Consider the following 19,106-nt stretch of genomic DNA (forward strand, 5'->3'; position numbering starts at 1 on the left):
ACATTCAGTTTGCTCCAGAAAAACCTTGTGTTGAAACTAGTATTGGTTACTGCATACCATTCAACTTCATATTGTTCATCAGAAACTTCTCTTTTTTAAAAGATAATTTCCCATAAGTCAGCATGCAGTTTCACTGGTATGCTTTTCTTTCTCTTTTTTGAATATAGAATAACTTGATCCCCTTCTCATATTACTGGAAAAGTATTTATATTTCATAACCATTTGACTTCTTTTACTGAACTTGATAATATCTTCACTAGAATCTTTACATCTGAATTTAATAATTTGTCCTGGACTCTGCTTTCCTGTGATAGGGATAACTATTATCTCGTGAGCTACAATAGAAGCTGGCTCATCAGTAACCCATCAGATCTGCTGGTGCTGTGAGGGTGCAGAGTTTTACCATGTTCCACGATGATATTCTGGCAGATAATACTCTGTCATAGATATCCCATTGTGTCCAACAACTGAAGTGACAGCAGCTTTCATTTAAGAGTTTTCAAAGACTTTTACCTGAGAAGCTGGGAAGAGAAGATGGCTGCAGAAAAGCAGAGGGTTTGAGGAAAAAGGCTAGGCTTCCATTTGATGCCTGACATCACACATGGCTGGCTCAGTATTTCTAATATCACTCATGCAGACCTTCATGCCTGGAATGGCTATCTGGTTCACACAGCAGGAGAAAGACAGTATGTAAGTTCCTCAAATGTAGCTGTTTGAGCAGCTGAGGGAAGGGAGAGTGCAGACTTACGGAAAGGTTCAACAAAAGCATGGGCAGTGCTTATGCTCCTGGGTACGTGTATAAGGAAGGGAAATATTTTGCAGAAAAGGAAGTCAGAAAGATGAAAAAAATGGAAATTAAAATGGAGTCAGGAAGATTTACATTGCTGGGAGATGACAGCAGCCAGGAGGCCTGAGCCAACCCCAGCATCAGCAGCCACCCTGTCAAGCAACACATATTCCTCGGGGCCAATTTCAGACCAACCTTGTGTGTGAGAGAGACCTACATGTTAATGTCCTTAAGATATTAGAAGCCTCACTGGTCTATGTGGCACCCTTGGATAGGTGGGTTTTGCCAGGCACCCCCAGCTGTAACCCCTGGCAGAGGCAAGTTGAAAAGTGTTTGGAGATCCCAGGTCCCCATCTGAGCTCCTTAACCCAAGCTGTCTGTTCAGCTCTAGCAAAGCCTCGGCCCAAAATGTGGTGGGCAGCTGGGAGGCAGCTCTGGCACAGCACCTCTGACAGACTGAGCTCTCGCATGGAGCCTGTCCTCAGCAAGAGAAGTCACTCTCTTTCCCATCCTGCTCCTCTCTGCCGAGAACTGGATGTCCAGAACTGGATTTAGGTGCTTACCTGACACAATTTACCTGATGATTGGGTGGGATGTGAAAGCTCTGCTAACACTCATTTTGGATGACACACGTACTTGCAGCACAGATGCACCAAAATCATGTCACCACCTCTCTTCCATAAAAACACACACAATACTTAGTATTTCCATACCCTAAGGATCTTTAATTACTTCAGATATTAATGACTGAAAAAAATGAAGTAACTATGGGTTAGATTAACTACAGGTTAACCATGGGTAACTCTGGTGAGTAACATTATTCTCCACATGCCATGGATGAGCCAGGGAGAGGCCAAGACAGAAATCCAGAGCCCTTCTGGCTGTCACACTGCCGGGACAAGGCCCCGGTGATGCTCCCGATGGCCCAGCAGGTGTCCCCACTGCACCAGGGTCTCTGTCCCGGAGCGTGACGCAATGCCACCCCGGGCCGTGCGGGGGATGACGTCACACCCGCGGGCGGTGATGCAGGTGGGCAAAAGGAAGGGGCGACTCCCAAGGCTTTGCATTCGCAAAGCAACTCCGTAGGCTTTGCATCCTTTGGCCCAGCCAGTGATGCCGCTGTTTGTGGCACCGTAGCAGGGCAGTGATGGCTGGGGAGGGCCAGGTCCAAGGCTCGTGCCCACTAAAGGTGACCCACTTAATCGCCTCAGTGGAAAAGTGGGAGCAAGGGGCGTGTCCATGGGGGGGATGGCAGGTCAGAGAGCTTCGGTACCAAAGCTCTGGCACAGGGATGTCACAGAGGGCGTTTGTGATCAGCTGCAAGGTCTGGGTTCATGCCAGCTGTGTACTCCTCATAGATAGGTCTACATCTCCAAAGGCTGATCTAAAGCCTCTTTCATGGGCTGAATCTGGACTGGTGTTCAATTGGCTGGCAAGTTACACTGCTAAAAATTGCACATGTATCTTTCCAAGCACATCAAACACGAGACCTTCTCTTTTCCTTGACTGCAGGACCTGTGACGGATTTGCTTATCTCAAATTCCACAGCGTTTCAATATACATAATTTGGTTAAATTAGATTATCAGACTAACTCAGATGCAAACAGCTGGTTTCCTCCCTAATCACTAGCAAAAAGAATCCTTTCTTTTTGTACTCCTTTCATAGAATTAAGGCTGGAAAACAGGGTAATGCCAAGTTCCTTTGAAATGACTGTGAACAAAAATATTTCCACCATTGCACGTGCACCCTGTATGCACCCTGTATCAATCCCTCCTGGACTTCCAGTATTCTTGGGTCTGCACTTTCATCCCTTAACTATATGGAACCCTAAAATATATCTTTTTTTCCTCTGCATGGACCATGTATCACCTAAATAATATTTTCGTTAAAAATGGCTTGTATAGTCATTGGCCTCCATACATTTTATCTGTCATAAGTTTCAGTAAGGTTAGTTCATGGTACTCACCTCACTGGTCCTGGAGCATCTTGCAAGCTGAATGTGGGATTTCAGATCAATCAGTTTCATGCCTTCACTCTTAGCAGATGGACACTGCTATGAGTATCTTACTGTTCATCCAAGTGAAACTGAGTTAACTCAGCCAATACTGTTCCTTCCTGAGCTATTAACACAGGCAATTCATGTAATGGGCACGCAACAGTCAATCCACGGTCTTCTGGGCTGCTTCCCCTCATTAGCAACCTCCTGGATGCAAACCCTCAACTCCTAAAGTCCCAGTAACACCTTTTCAAATGTCCCTTTCATCTACAACTATTGTGATGCCAATTACTTGAAACAGAGGCAAAAATATGGAAAATTATTAATCAAAGTGTGGTTGCCATTTCCAATGCTCAGTCTGTCAAGATAGAGTAGTCATTAGACTCTTCAGACTTCACTTTTGGAGGAAAGTCTGAGAAGCCCCATTCTCTGCACAGGTGGTGACATCCAAGGGACCATGCAGTCCTGTGCCAGCAGGTCTCCCTTCCTCAGGGCCAGCTCAACAGCACTGAGCCTCATTCATAAGGACCAGCTTCCCTAGTATCCTCCTGTGTGTCCCTCATCTCTATATCCTTATTCACGCCAACTTACCACATATTTGGGGGTACTTGTTGTACTGTGGAAACACTGCAACATCTGGTCTATCCAGTACTAGGACACTCTCTTCAGGGAGGAAAATCACACCATCTCAGCCAAAGCATTTTGTTATTGAAGACACATGGAAAAAAATACTGGAAAAGAACATCACCTGCCCACAGAACAATTGTTCCCCGCTGGGATGGAACAGAAGGTTCCTGCATGTCTGCCTCATTATGTGAATTTAGGAAGACTTCCCATAGCTTCTGAAATGCATCAAAGAGACTCTGAATGTTGCTCAAGAGATTATTCTTGTGGGATGTCTGTCCAGTAGCTGAGAGACAGCCAGGTGAACAACTACAAAGAAATCCAGTGCCATGCCCTGCCTGTTTTCAGCCACATAGCTGCATGCAGGCAAGCTGGCCTAACTTGACCAACATACTTGGGATAGGTGTCCTATGTGCCTTGGAAAACATGATCTGGCCATCTGACATTTTAACTGCAGAAATAGGAGATATAATTTCTAGCACACCTAGGCAGTGTAGCAGGTATCTAGCTGATACCCGAGGTGGTATGACTCCATCTGAATCGTGGTGGCCAGGCAGACGTTGTTATGTTCCCTTTGGGCTTCGGGGTGCAGAACTGCAGATCAGGGGAGAATAAGTCACAGCTTACTTTCTGGGCACAGGGAGGGTGGGAAGACCAGATCCTGACCAGCACTTTGCAGCAGTTACTGCCTTCCTGCTGAATAGCTCAGGCTTCATGCTGTGAAATGCAAAAGACTAAAGAGGCTTTGCAAAAGTTTGATGGAGAGGCCTGGCTTTCCACTGCTAGCAGGGAAATATGGGGACATGCATTTTATAGATAATGCAATATTTGTGATGGTAACTCAGGGAATTCTAAAATACACAGGATGTCTGGCAATACCAGCTTTTTAGTATCTGAGTAATGTTCCCATGTTTGTCTTTAACCATCCCTGGCTGACATAGACAATGGAGGGCCATCTATACAGATCAGACTGACGTGTGGTGAAGCACTAATATCTACAGCATAGTGCTGTCCTCATTTTGTGTGTAAGGGTTGACACTTCCCATGTGGAAGTTTTAGTTCACAGCTTTACTTAGCTTCTATTTCTAGGGAGAAAATATGCAAAGTTCAAGGTCTGAAACTGGCTTTTTACTCATTATGGTTGTGTTGGCTGGCTGGCTTTGATTTGTTTGTAAAGAAAGAAGCTCTATATTTCAATGTGAGGAAGGTGTTTATTTAAAAAAGCTACCAGTATGATGAGGTACTGTCTCCTGTATGTGCAGTGCTGCCATAGATTCAACCCTGACATCCCAACAGGGTCCCCAGCTCCCAGACAGGATCCCCAGCCTCCTCCTGAAAGAGAGAGTCCTCCTCACAGGCTTCCTGTACAAGGGATCCAGTATTTTTTAACAAAATTCTTTTATTCGGTCCCATAAAACCCCCAAATGTGGTGATCCAGACACTCTGCTGAGGCCACCTGTTAAAGCTGTTTGAGAAGATTAAGGATGTGTTTCCAGAAGAGATCAGGCTGGGAAAGAGCTTTTTCTGAAGCTGAATTTGTATTCAACTAAACTCAGTGGAACAAATAGATTCCTCCTTGAATGTCTTTTCAGTATTCCTGAGTATTATGACAGCAGATCAATTAGCCTGTGGGGTGCCTGAAACTCCAGTAAGAAACAGTTTTGTGTCTGAAGGATATGTTACTTCAATATACAGGGAGAGGCAATGAGGTAGTTTAAAGGGAAACCATTTTACATTACTCATTTACAACAACAAAAATACAGAAATTCTCTGATAAAAGTCTAGCCTTACATAAGTCCTGTGCAGTGTAAATATATTTACCTCCTCATAGACAGGAGGATGCACCAACAAATGAGTACACAACTGAGCAAATTTTCAAAGATTAAGAGCAATAAATATCAGGACAGGAAGATAACATAGCAACACGGTTCAGAGAGCTTGTCTAGAGAAACCTCATAACATATTGCCAAATTAGACTAATTATTTTCAGTGTCAGAAACTTTCAGAGACTGAGGAATTCCTGTCTGTACCTTATATTTAACAGTACTTAATATACTGATATTAGACTAGAGGCCTTGTTGGAAGTGTGAACTCATTTTCTTTACATTTCTATTTCTGACCTCTTTCATTTCCTCTGTCAAGTCCCAACACCACAAGATGATGCAATATTGCATCAACATCCCCTAATATTGAGACCTCTGTCAGCAGCCACAAAATCTTTTGAGTTTCCCCACCCCTTTAGAATAACCAGTGATCTTAAAGATCTGTTTACACACACTCTGGTGCCACGAGGAGTACTCTCTCTCTGACAAACTCATACACATATGAACAGACAAAAATAGGCATTCAAGCCAGTAAGAGGTATTACGTGAGTTTTACATCTCGGCTGATGTGTGTACATATGTGGTACAGAGGAAACAGCTTGCACTCCCACCCCTGTGCTTTAAATACCTATTCTGAAGTATAACAGCCTAAATCAATAAAATAGGAGACAAAGTCTTCAGCAGATGTACCTCTGAAGGCTTACGAACACCTGCTGTTTCCTGTTTGCAAAGCTTAAGGTGTTTGAAGTGAGGAATTTCGTGCAGAATCTCGATCACATGAGTAACAGTCTATCAGGAGAAAAGGAAAGAGCGGGTATTTCTTGAAGGAGAAGGCAAAGAGATATGCAAGATTCCCCTTTTTCTTGTTAGAGTTTTCCCGACGTTGCTCTGCCTACAGAGATTCATAGAGATCATTTCTGGATCAGGCCCAGCAGATGTTAAGATTCCCCTGGACCCAGCCTCTCCCTTGGAACCCAAGTTCACGATGGAGACATCTCACAGAGGACTTACTTGCCTGCTGGCATCCCTACAGAGGGGATGCAGCAAGAGCCCACTCTTAATTTGCTCTTCTCTGGATCCCGTCTACTCTCCCAGAGCCTTCTACTGCTTCCCCAAGCCATGACCCAGAACCAGCATAAGAAGAGCTGCCTTTCCCATGACAAAACTATGAATGGAGGACAGATCTGCAGGCAACACTTAACTATCAGTTATATCCCTTACACAGGCAGCTACCTCACCTAGAACATGACACAAAAGCCAAACTAAAATTCATCTCACTCCTGTTCTGTTTGTTGGCAAGTTATAGCAAGAAGAAAAACTTATTTTTGATACCAAAGCTACCATATGATTGTGCATATGGACAAATCAACAGCAATTATGTCAATACAACTGATCACATATTTACAAGATCAGTTTTCACAGCAGAGCTGTAAGATAGAGATTCTGTCTGTTTATTTTAAATCCTCTACTGAACGCACCATAAAGTGTTCACACCCAATTAGAAAATTCCAGTTTATAAATTCTCCAAGAAAGGAGAAAGCTACCTACCATTCCAAGAGGATGCACAATGTATCCCACAATGTGTTTTTCCCATTTTCTTTACATAAAGAAGCAATTACAAAACTGAATGTAGCTATTGCTGGAACTAGGCAAGCACGCTTTGATTTTGTTGTTATAAGATCTACAAAGTTTCTGCATTTATTTTTTTTCTCTGCTGGCAATATAGAAAATAAAATCCAACCCAAACTACTAGATACTGTTTCCTAAATTGTAATGAACTCAGTTTGTCAATGACAACAGAACTATCATATCCAGTTCCAACATATGTCAGTACATAAAGTTGTTGCTGAGCATTTAATGTGGCTGTTATTCTTCATCGCAGTTCTCCATCAAAGAACATAAAAACTGATGTTTGACTGTGCAGAGGACACAAGAGATACCATCTTACATTTTTCCAACCTCCAAAACTCCCATTTAAGATCATGACAGTGATTCCTTGTCATATTTTTATTACAGCTGGAACATAAAGGAAATAATTGCATTTTGACTGCACACCACAAGATTATATTAGCAAAATGATTGCTTCTTTGCATAACTAATTTTGATTAAATCAGCTTCATTTAAATATCAAATTATGTTCTTCACCTTCCTTCATTAAGCTGTGGTATTCCTGACTGTTCTAAAGTTCCATTTTTGATATGGTAAAGTATGCATTTCAAGCTATTGTACAGGCTGGTTTTGACTTAAAAAAAACACTCAAAACTCAAAACCAACAAATGAACAGATAATTTATGAGAAAGGATTTAAGTCCCATTTGGAAATGAATAGGAATAAAATAATGTTAAAATGTGTATTTCCAAAGAATATACAACCTAGAAGGAGAGCATCCTTGCTTACAGGAAAATTTGTATCACTTGATTTGCCAAAAAAGGCAATAAAGAAAATTGTGTATATACAGACAAGCTGAAGATTAACAGCAAAAATTTAGTATTTTATTAACTTAACCCTGAAAAGACAAAGATTTTCAGTTTACTGATCTTTCTCAAATATAATTAGCAAAATAATTTATTCTTGCATTGCAGATAACATTATGTTGATTTATAGCTATTTAAAAAATATGTTACACAATTTTGGCTGAAATCAACATGAAACGTGTCATTTGCTCTGGCTGTAAATTATTCCCTCTATAACTATCTTTTGACAAATGACAGTCTTTTTATTCAGCTGCTCAAATCTCCATATGTTTGTGCATCCCCAAATAAAGTCCATGGATTTTAACAGGATTAGTCTCCAAACTGGCTACACTTGTGTTCCCAGAGTGATCCATCTGGGGATCCAGCCAACAACAACAAAAAAAGACTTCCTATTTTGATAAGGCTTTTAAATGTCTTTTAAAGCATTCAGTAATACACATGCTGTGCAAAGCTGAACTTCTTTGACAGATATTACCCACTGAATGAGGAAAAATCAGGCATGAAGTGAGTCTTCATTGTGTTTCCCCTATGCTGCTCACACATCACGTGATAGCTGTAAAAGGCTTTTGCTTTGTTTTCACCTTTGTAAAAACTTGAGGAACTTGAGGCCACCACAGAGTTATGATTCCTTATAGCCACAGTTCAGTATAATGTATATTCATTTAGAAACTCCATGTTTATACAATAGTTCCTCAAATACTTGCTGCTTCAGGCTGGTATTGTGATTCTTAATGTCATGCAAATGATTTTTTAAGCTGAATGAATCCATCCATGCTATAACAACAGTTATCCAACTTTTTATAATAGCATCTGTATGTGTAACATACTAGTTATTTCCTTCTGATATTTTCTTTCTGTGGAAGTCAATAGTAGTCTTTGCGGCAACCTGTGGTCTTGTACAGTGCTGCCTGAAGATGTGACCTTATGTCAACATGGCTTTCAGGCGAGTGTGTGCACTCTGTGCCATATAGGGTTCATCTGTGACACTCACTGCATGATCTGGCCCAAAAAAAATCTCAACATAATCATGGAAAGTTTTGCTGTTCATTCCAAAAAAGAGCTGCAGAGACAGAAACGCTCAGCTCCATATTCAGAGCCAAACAGACAGCAGCCGGGGTGGGGAAAGAGTGGTGAGGGGGAGTTGTTTGTTTGTTTGAATTGGATGTGAATGGTTATTCCTGAGCTGCATTTGGAGCCCTGGCACCCTAAGGCTGATGAATTATTCCTCCTGCTGTGGGCAGCCTTGGCAAGGCCTTAGCTGGAATACTACTATGTCCAGTTTTGTGCAGTGCTTTCCAAAAACAATGTGGCCCATTTGGCAAGAACCCGGAGGCGAGCTACAGGAATCACAGAAGGTCTCAAGAACATGACCTAAAAAGAGAGATCCAGGACTGCCCAGGTTGGAGATGGGAAAATAGCAGAAAAACAATAACACAGCAACTTCGAACAAAAAAGTAGTTTAAAAAAAAATAAGCAAGATGCTTAACCTGTAGAAGACGTTTAGTCAGACAGTATGAAAATATTCCAAAGGAGAGGGGCAGCTTAGACAAACTGATTTGTCCCTGCCCTGAACGAGCTGCCCGCAGCCCGAGCAGCCGGGGGTCACTGCGGGAGTGCCTTGGGCACGCCGGCTGCGGGGCCCTGGGCAAGGAATACCCAGGAAGCTCCTCCCCGGGGGGATTTGCTGCTTGTACTGACACCAGGGCACATCCTGCATGACTTGTGCTGACGAGTAAACCCGCACCGCGGCTGTGGTGCTTCCACGCCACCGGCGGGTCTGTCCGCACTCCGGCTGATGCGGCCGCGCCGGGGGCAGGGGCCAGGGCCGGGTGCCCCGGGGCCGCGGCGGGGCCGGGCGGGGCGGGGAGGCCCCACAGCCGGTTCCCTCTTTGCCCGGCGTGTGATTGGCGGCGGCTCCGGAGCTGCCTCTCCCGCCGGCCATGGAGCCTCCCCGCCGGCCCCCGGCCCGCGCTGCTTCCTGCTGAGGCGAACACCTGTCCGGAGCCGGGGCCGGGGCCGCCGCTGCGGTGAGTAGCTCCGTGCCGGGGGGTCGCGGCGGACCCCGCCCCAGGCCGGCCCTGCCGCAGGCCCGGGCTCGCAGGTGGCGGTGCAGCTCCGCTCCCCGCGGCGGCCACGGGCGGACCTGCCCGGCCCCGCGCCCGCCGCAGGGCGCTCCCGGCCCCGGCGGTCCGGGCGCGGCGAGGTTCGCCCGCCCGCCCGCAGGAGCTGCGGGCGGCGCCGGCCGCCATCTCGGGGCTCGGGCGGTGAGCCGAGGGAGGGAAGAAGGGAGGTAACCCCGGCTCCATCCCGCCGTTCCCGAGCTCGGGGCCTCTTCCCGCAGGGCATGTGCGTCTGGTCGGGGTCGCCCCGCGGTCCCGGCTGCCCCCGGCGCCGCTGAGCCCCCCGAGCTGCCCGGTCCCGCGGGGCCTCGGTCCCGCCTCACGTCATGGCCCAAACAGGAGTTACGGAGTTTGATGGAAAAGCCCCAGACGAAGCTGCTGGAACGTTGAAACAATGCGAAGCGAATGATCACACTAGACAGTGGCAGCAGTTCCCTTGGGTCTTAAGATCTGTGAGTCAGCTCCGCTTTTAAACAGTAAATAACGGTATTTCCTCATCCAGCAAATAGTAGCCTCTTGTGTTTGTCTGGTACATGCAGACCATAAAACCGCGCCACACATCGTCTGAAATAATAGCTGAGGGCATTCGGGAGCTGGTTGTTGGTCTCGATCAGATCACGGTGTTGGGAATCAGCGTTGGGCACAAACTGACAGGACAGGCAGTGTCCAAATGGCGAGCGTGTCCCAGCGGGAACCATAGCTGCCATCTCCGTGTTTCCAAACTCTGTGAAGTGTTGCTTTGAAGGTAGATTATCCATGGCTTGTGTAACGCCAGTTAACTAGAACTTGGCTGAAATCCTTATCTAAATTTTCGGAGCTGGACAGAAGTTACTGTTTGTTCCAGAATCGGCCCCAAATAGATAACTCATGTAGAAACCAAAATACGCAAAGGTCTGTAGTGAAGGCAGGAGGAGCCTGAAAGTGCTACAGCTGTAATAGCAGTCTGATTGACTAACTACCTCCGGACCAAGCTGTATCTGCTGAGTTGTATACTTTTTGATGAGAAATGTGACTGCATTACCTGTGAAGTTTACTTGCAAATGGGAACCTGCACTGATGTAATTCCCATGAGAGCTAGTAGCTGCTAGAGGATCTGACAAACTGAGCAAAGTGGGGTTTTGTTGTTATGTTCATCCTTAATATGTTGGCGGTGTACCTTACCTGCAAAGTTCAGCACTGGATCACCAGAAGGTGTAGGAAAGATGTCCTCCTGTCCAGCAAATGCAAAGTTATCTCCTGCTACAGGACAGTGCAGGCAAGTAGATGTAGTATGCTGCTCGGAAGGCTTTGGATCGTGTCATGATAGTTTGGGGGGGGGTTAAACTTATTTTTTATGTTAACTTTGTCTAAAATTGTGAACATAAAAACCGTGGAGGTGTTTAAGAAGAGACTGGATGTGACACTTAGTGCCATGGTCTAGTAGATGAGGTGGTGTTGGGTCAAAGGTTGGACTCGATGATCTCACAGGTCTTTTCCAACCTAGTTGATTCTGTGATTATTATATTGGCATAATGTATGCATGAGGTAATTCTTACTCTGGTAGAGAGTGCTTATTTTCTTGCAGGTTAAGTTGTCTGGGAAGGAGTTCACACTAAAGTGAAAAGAATAATTTTAAAATAAGGTTTCCACATGATGGATTAAAGCAGAAGCAGGAGCTAATGTAGAATAAGCGTAATAGTAACCAGCAGAACTTTAATGCAGGCCTAACAGAGCAGTGAAGACTGACAGCTATCCTAAATTTTTTCTAGCTGAATATACGAAGTAATTCATCATAATACTGCATTGTCTTTTCAAAGCGCCTTTCATCCCATGTTTTCAAATCATTTAACAAGTTTACTCATTAATTTGTCTCCTAATTCTGCTGTGAATCATGTTTCAATCTCATCTTAACTGTACTGGCTCCATTCCTTTCCCTTCTCTTCCCTCACTGCCCTACCACTCCTGCAAGTGATGAGTCAGATAAAGGAACTGATCCAGCTGAAAATTAACCAAATTTTTTGTTGTTCTTGTTATGGTCAGATTGCTGACCTGGGTGAAGACATAGGAACAAACTGGAGACAAAGGCAAGACTGTTTACTTGCCTTGGTTACCTTCTACATACCCACCTCCTCCTGCTCCATTGCACCGCATCACGATTTATGCACCAGTGATAGGACAGTTCTCTTAATACAGGGATATTCAAGGTTGATGAGGCTCATTAGAATTAGAAATAAAAAAGTGGGGGTTTTTCCCCCTTTTTTGGGGGTGTTGTTGCAGTAGACATATAGAAATGTCAACACTGTAGGTAAAGCTTTGGCATGACAAAGGCTTTAGGAACTTATTTTAAATGATTTAACGTCAAAGTTTTATGACACATATGCGTGAGGCAAGATGGTTTTGCCAACACATAGAATAGCAGAAAATGGATATAGTTTGGTGTCACCTTAAGGATGGGGACACTTTTATGTCTGTCACTGCAGAGATGGATAAGAGGCAATCATCTCTCCAAGAGCTGCCTTCTGAAGCTAATGAAAAGGGACCAGAGTACAACTGGAGATGGAGATTGGATTGGGCTGGACTAGACATGACAGGTCAGAGCTCAAATGAATTCGGGAGAAAAGACAGCCTTGTATAGGCAGGGCAGCTATAGAAGTGCCACGCATTTTGTGTTGTATCCTGATGCAATTTGGGGAGGAATATCTGAACCTTTCACTGTGTTGCACTACCTGCCTTTGTAAGTGGATGAGAGTGTGAAAGAGCTGCATTTGTTGCGCATTGTGCAGCATAGCTCTCTGCTGCATGAGGTAGAGATGCTGCCTTTTGTGGGAAACAGGCCCTCAGCGTCCCCGACAGCCCAATAGGAATGAGGGTTTGGATACTTCAATGTAGGGTGCAAAATGGAACACTTTATTAACATGGCTCCTGCCTTTTATAGGGCAGGAGCAGAACTTGCTGGAACAAGGGGAGTAACTGGAGAGGAGCAAAGGCGGAGTATGCAAACTAGGACCATATAGGGAGAACAAGGGGAGGAGTATATCTATACTCCAATGCAGCAGCAACTGGCAAAGGCATAAAATAGGGGTACAATGAAATGGAATAATACAATAACATAGTATAATAACATAACAAAAGTCCTAAAACACATTTTCTCAAAAACTGGATCCCAATAGCCTTTGATTGTCTTGATGGTCTCGATCTATGGTGTAGTGCTAGAAGAGCTTAGCAGAAGATGGACTATTTGTTGTATATGTGTTTGAAAAATTAATCCTTTGGTGCATTGCACATAGCAGCAAGCTGAGGACATTTTAAATCTGGAAGCTTTCTTAGATTTGCAGAACCTGATGAAACTGAAAGGAGTCCAGATTTACTTATGTAAGGACAGAATAATGACTTTAAAACAAGGGCTGTTTGCAAGAAATCTATGCAACCTGTTGGCATGAAAAAACCCTTGATGCCGGTTGCTTATGTTTAAATGAAGAAAAATATGTGACTACATTGCATTTTAGAAATTATACAATGTGAGAGAGGAACACAGTGTGTAGTGCTGAGATGCCACAGAGACTGTGGCTGGTGAATGCTGACAGGCTGCACATGGGTGGAGGATGAGTGTTGGAAGTGTCTTGGCCAAGATGAGTAGGTTCCACGTCAGTGACAAAATGTTCAGGGTAACTTCGCCGCTGCCATGAGAAAATTCAAATACTGGCTTTATAAGGTAAAAGGAGCTGCGACAAAGTGTGTTTCCCCCAAACTCACTTCCTGAGAAAAATATCCTCTAAAAACAAATCAATCTTGATTGCCAAGCAGAATGATTCTCTGAGAAAGAAGAGCTGTGTGTATGGGGGAGGGCATTTTTCTGGTTTTTAACCCCTGTAAAATGTTAATTTCAGAGGTTGGGAATGGCACATTGGAGACATGTAAGAGGCTGTCAGATTTTTTCACCAACACAGAGGGAGGGTTATTTTTCACTTTTTAATAAAAAATGTCTTACAAATAGGAAGTGTGAATATGTTAAAGAAAAGAAAAAGGCACCACCACTTCACTGTTGTTAAATGACCTTTCAGTTATTTCTTATTTTTTTCTTCCTTCTTCATAATTTTTGTAGGATATGTACCAGTGTAGGATGTGAACTACTTGTTGCTCTTCAAAATGGTCAGTATTTCACTGGAAGAGTCGTAAGGAAAAAGGATACACTTAGAGTTTTTTTTGTCTTTCTGTTTTGAGCGTTTTCCCAAATAATTTTTCCTGTGGGCATTTTTTTTAGTAAAGGAACAGCTCTTCAGGTTGTAGTTAACCACAAGACTTAGAGTTGGAAGTATATGGTTTATTTTCTTCCCGAATCTTAAGTCATCATTTCTAGTGGATTTCACTATGTGTTTGTAATCATAAATGAATGAGTTAAAAATACTAGGGATAAAATTGCCCAGCAGTTCTACTGCTGAGGTTACCATGCACGGTCCTTGGCAGATACAACATCCACGTGATGCCTATACAGAGACTGGCTTAAAAAACTCTAGTGAATTTAAGTTGATAACCTCAAACAGCTGTCCCCATGAAAATAAAAGTAATGAAATGTTGCAGATTTAGTTGTCTTTTATCTAGTATTGGTATTTATAAAGTATTGGTATTTATATAAAGTAATCTCTCAAAAATGTATTGGTTTTAAATGTTTTATTTGAATTAATTAAATTTATTGCCCAGATTATTCTTTGCTATTTTTAAAAGGATTCAAGCATGTCTTCTATGCATGTATGTTAAATTGGTGTACTGTTGGTGTATTTTTACTCTTATAACAGGAAAAGCATTCTGACTTCTTTTAAAATGAGCAATCATATGTATAAGCAACTTGGTTAAAACTTCCTTCCTGGTAAGTGCAGCACTTCCTTTGCATCTGGATATGAGGGCAAGCAAGAAAAGCAGAACAGCTTAAACAAAGAAACTTTTTGTGTGAATGATCTTCCACTAAAAAAATAGGAACTTCAAAAATGAAACAAATGAGTCGTCTTTGGCAATTCAGCCTTTGTTTTATAAGCAGGTAATATTTCCTTCTACTTTGTCCATTACAGAGGTGGTGTGACCACAGTCACTGCGTTCCGGAACTTGAAAAAGGAATTTTAGTTAGCGTGCTGTGTTGCTTCAGTTTAAACTTTTACATTTTTATCTGCTTGTTTTATTATCTGCTAAGGCATCATTACACCGATTTTACCTTTCTCCAGTAGTAAGAGAAAGATTTTCTGTGTAGAAAGTGTTGTTTGGAAAGGAAGTTCAGTATGTTGTGGTAGCTTGGCTTGTACGAGTGTGCTCGATCAGCACTGTTTTCTGCTTTCAAGCTCTCGATGAATAATTTCCACTTTAATATTGTTCAATGGAGATTGACTGAGAGCAACAATATATTTTGTTTACTGAATGCTGATAAGGTAGGCTACTTATGTTTGATATTGTTTTAGGTGTGATTTGATGTATAGGGTAATAAATAGGCATTGGAGATTTTTCTTCTGTAATAAACTGTTAGTTCATACTGGAAGTGTGTACTTTGGAAATGGATAGATGTTATCAGTCTGGTGAATTGATTTATTCAAAAGAAGCATATCTAAGGACACTAGCCTTGTATTTAGATGCATGTTAAATACCTCTCTTCAGAAATAGTTCCTGACTTTTGAATCCTAAGGGCTATTTTTAGGTGGAAGTCCTGATTGCTCATCAGTTAAAAGAGGCAGTGGAAACTGGGAATAAGCTCATGTCTGTCCAGTCTGCAAATATTGCATTTTTTGTTACTTTCTGCCATTCCTGGAGCTCAGTGAGATCGTGTTCTGTTCACACACAGGAGTGTGTCTTTTGATTTCTATGTAAATCCACTTGTGTTAACATCAGCACCATCAAAACAGATGAGGCCGCAGGAGAATCAGTGCTTGATCAAATAGAAGCAAGAACAAATCAATGTGGAGGTCGTGCACTCAGACTGCTTATCCTCAGTAAAATCTGGGAAGGATGTCTAAAAGCTCCATTTTAATTATTTAATCATTGTAGGGTTGATTTTTTTTTTTTTACTTATATTTGGTATTGAATTGAATAGACTACATCTGAGTTGATCCATGTAAATCAAGTATTTGTGACTAGAAATTAAGGGGAAGCAGAAATACGATAAGTGTATACATGGCAGGATTCTGAGTGGCCTACGATTTTAATTAGCAAGACTTAAAAAATTAAAGATAAATGTAAATGAAAAAGTAATCAAGAATTTGTATGTTTTGCTAGATTTCTTCTGGCATGGAGTTGGGAGATCACGAACAGCCTGTTGTTATGAGAGAGGAAAACAAACGAAGGAGAAGAAGAATGAAACCTCATTGTACATCGAGTAGTTTTTCATCAATGGAACTGATATCCATTGAGTTCATTTTACCTACAAGCAATAAACATACTAAAGTACCAGAAATGATGTTACTTGAAATAGCTGGCAACTGTACGGTTGAGCAAATGAAGGCTCAGATTTGGATGCGTGCAATAGAGATGAGTCAAACCACAGACTTCTACCATGCATTCACCCCGGATCAGTTTGTCCTGCAGTATCAGAAGAAAGGGCAGTGGTATGAAATTTATGATAAACACCAAGTATTGCAGACACTGGACTGCATATTGTACTGGAAAGTGTTACAGAAAAAGGTAGGCAAGATTTATGTTGTCCAGAAACAAAAACCATCAGAAGAAGTTCAGGAATTTCAGCGGCAGCTTAACGATTTAATTGGTTATGATGTCACTGATGTAAGCAACGTGCATGATGATGAGCTAGAATTTACCCGTCGCAGATTAGTCACTCCACGAATGATAGAGGTAGCCTGCAGAGATCCTAAATTGTATGCAATGCACCCATGGACTACATCTAAGCCACTCCCAGAATATTTATTTAAAAAGATCACTAATAATAACATTTTCATAATCATACATAGGGGAACAACTAGTCAAAAAATTAAAGTGTCAATAGATGACACTCCAGATATGATTCTTCACAGCTTTTTCACCAAAATGGCAAAGAAAAAATCTTTGATGGACATTCCTGAAGATCACAGCGAACTGGATTTTGTTCTCAGGGTTTGTGGCAGAGATGAGTACATTACTGGAGAGACACCAGTCAAAGACTTTCACTGGATAAGACAGTGCCTTAAGAATGGGGAAGAAATCCACCTTGTCCTAGACGATCCCCCTGACCCGAATGAGGATGAGGTTCAGAAGGAAGAATGGCCCTTGGTGGATGACTGTACAGGAGTTACGGGTTACCATGAACAATTGACAATAGACGGAAAAGACCACGAGAGAGTCTTCACTATCTCATTGTGGGATTGCAATAGGAAATTTAGGGTGAAAATAATTGGCATTGATATCCCAGTTTTACCAAGAAATACTGATCTTACCGTGTTTGTGGAAGCTAACATTCAACATGGGCAGCAGCTCCTTTCACAGAGAAGAACTTCATCGAAGCCTTTTACTGAGGAGGTTCTATGGAATATTTGGCTGGAGTTTGATATCAAAATTAAGGATTTGCCTAAAGGAGCACTTCTGAATCTTCAGATATACTGTGGCAAAGCACAGGGGCCTTCCACAAAGACGAACCTTCAGTCACATGAATCCTCCAACTCTGATACAAAATGCAAAACCCAGCTTCTCTATTATGTAAATCTTTTGTTGATAGACCACCGTTTCTTGCTACGAAGTGGGGAGTATGTGCTCCACATGTGGAAAATTCCAGGCAAGGGGGAAGAACAAGGAAGTATCAATGCAGACAAACTCACATCAGCAACTAACCCAGATAAAGAAAACTCAATGGCTATCTCTATTGTGCTGGACAGATATTGTCACCCAATTGCCTTGCCCAAGCACAGGATAGCATCAGACCCCCAAGGGGACAGGACTCGAGCTGAAATGCCCAACCAGCTTCGCAAACAACTTGAAGAGATCATAGCAACTGACCCGCTTAATCCACTTTCTCCTGAGGACAAAGAACTGTTGTGGCACTTCAGATATGAAAGCGTAAAGCACCCCAAGGCATATCCTAAGCTGCTTAGCTCTGTGAAATGGGGACAACAAGAAATAGTGGCCAAAACATACCAGTTGCTAGCTAAAAAAGAGGTTTGGGATCAGAGCACTTTAGATGTTGGACTCACAATGCAACTTCTGGACTGTAACTTTTCAGATGAAAATGTCCGAGCAATGGCAGTTCAAAAACTGGAAAGTTTAGAAGATGATGATGTTCTTCATTATCTTTTACAGCTTGTGCAGGTAAGGTAAATTTGCATTCTTGAACTCTGCCTTGCAGGAATATTTGCATACCCCATCACAATTTCCATTTTTTTAGTAATCCCTGGGTTTGAAGTCTTCAGGGTTTAGTCAAAGCAGTTGGTAGTAACCAGGTTAACACAAAACATACTTTTCTACTTCTTGTGTTTTGCTTGTGTCATTGTTTCTGTGTTATAATTGTGTTATAATTGCCTTTTGTCTTACAGTTTGCATCTTGTGTTTACAGTAGTAAGTTTTTCTGAAAATTGTTAATTCCAGCAAAGCTATGGTGGGAGTAAATCCTAACTGTGCTGTCTTTAATCTTGTTCATATCAGGTCTGAATCACACAGCACTGAAGAGTTGTTGACCGACTTTACAATAGTTTAGAAAAAAGAGTGTTGACAGAAACAAAGTAAAGGCAGAGGTTGACATGGGCAAGGCCTGAAGAAAAATCTGGTGTTGAGTTTTAGGTCAAGAACACCAGTGTAGTTAAACAGTATGTTGCAGACTTCAGTCTTGTTGTGTTAAGGGGACCAAATTTATCTAGAAGCTTCCAAAAAAATTTTTGAAAGTAATTAAAGAGTTGCTAGGACTACATAATAAGATTAAGTCATTTGGGGAAGTTGGGTGAAAAATTGTGGGCTTAATGGCAATGCTGTATTGATTTGAAGCGCTTTGTATGTGGATCTGCCAGATGAAACGTTGGGAAGGTTCATATCAGTTATACGTGAAAATTGGTTTGGTTGCTTTTTCTCAACGCGGTGCCCTCACTGGGCAGCAGCAAAGTCTCCTCTCCTCTGGTGGCTGATGAAAGCTGTAACCCCGTGTTCTTCCTGGTGAGCCTGGCCCCTGAAGTCATGAGGCTCCACAGGCTTTCTGCACCTGGCAGGGCTCTGGTTTGCGTGGAAAGGCTGTCGTCCCTCGGAGCAGGAAATACTTTTTTCAGAAAATCAGAGGACAAAGTTGGCATTCAAAATTCAAAAGAAAATAGAAATGGAACAGCTACAGCTGGGGAAGCTGCAGGATGGGGCTTTTA

At 42.6% G+C, this 19,106-nt stretch overlaps 1 protein-coding gene across 5 annotated transcripts in view; it reads left to right on the forward strand.

Annotated features, from left to right (window-relative positions):
• The first annotated feature begins 7,890 nt into the window (after window positions 1–7,890).
• PIK3CG (phosphatidylinositol-4,5-bisphosphate 3-kinase catalytic subunit gamma) overlaps window positions 7,891–19,106 on the forward strand; it is a 35,177-nt gene continuing 23,961 nt past the window's right edge. The window contains exons 1-3 of one of the 5 annotated variants that reach the window (XM_051805109.1): window positions 7,892–9,744; window positions 14,598–14,836; window positions 16,057–18,072. In XM_051805109.1, the coding sequence (XP_051661069.1) occupies window positions 16,069–18,072 (2,004 nt within the window). In that variant the 5' untranslated portion in view covers window positions 7,892–9,744; window positions 14,598–14,836; window positions 16,057–16,068. Of the gene's footprint in view, window positions 9,745–9,969; window positions 10,278–14,597; window positions 14,837–16,056; window positions 18,073–19,106 lie in introns of those variants that run through there. The other 4 variants (XM_051805111.1, XM_051805112.1, XM_051805110.1 and 1 more) reach the window with 4 other exon arrangements.

Source organism: Manacus candei, unplaced genomic scaffold (genome assembly GCF_025592945.1).
Source record: "Manacus candei isolate 608988 ecotype Guabito, Panama unplaced genomic scaffold, ASM2559294v1 h1tg000063l, whole genome shotgun sequence".
NCBI classification, from domain to species: Eukaryota; Metazoa; Chordata; class Aves; order Passeriformes; family Pipridae; genus Manacus; species Manacus candei.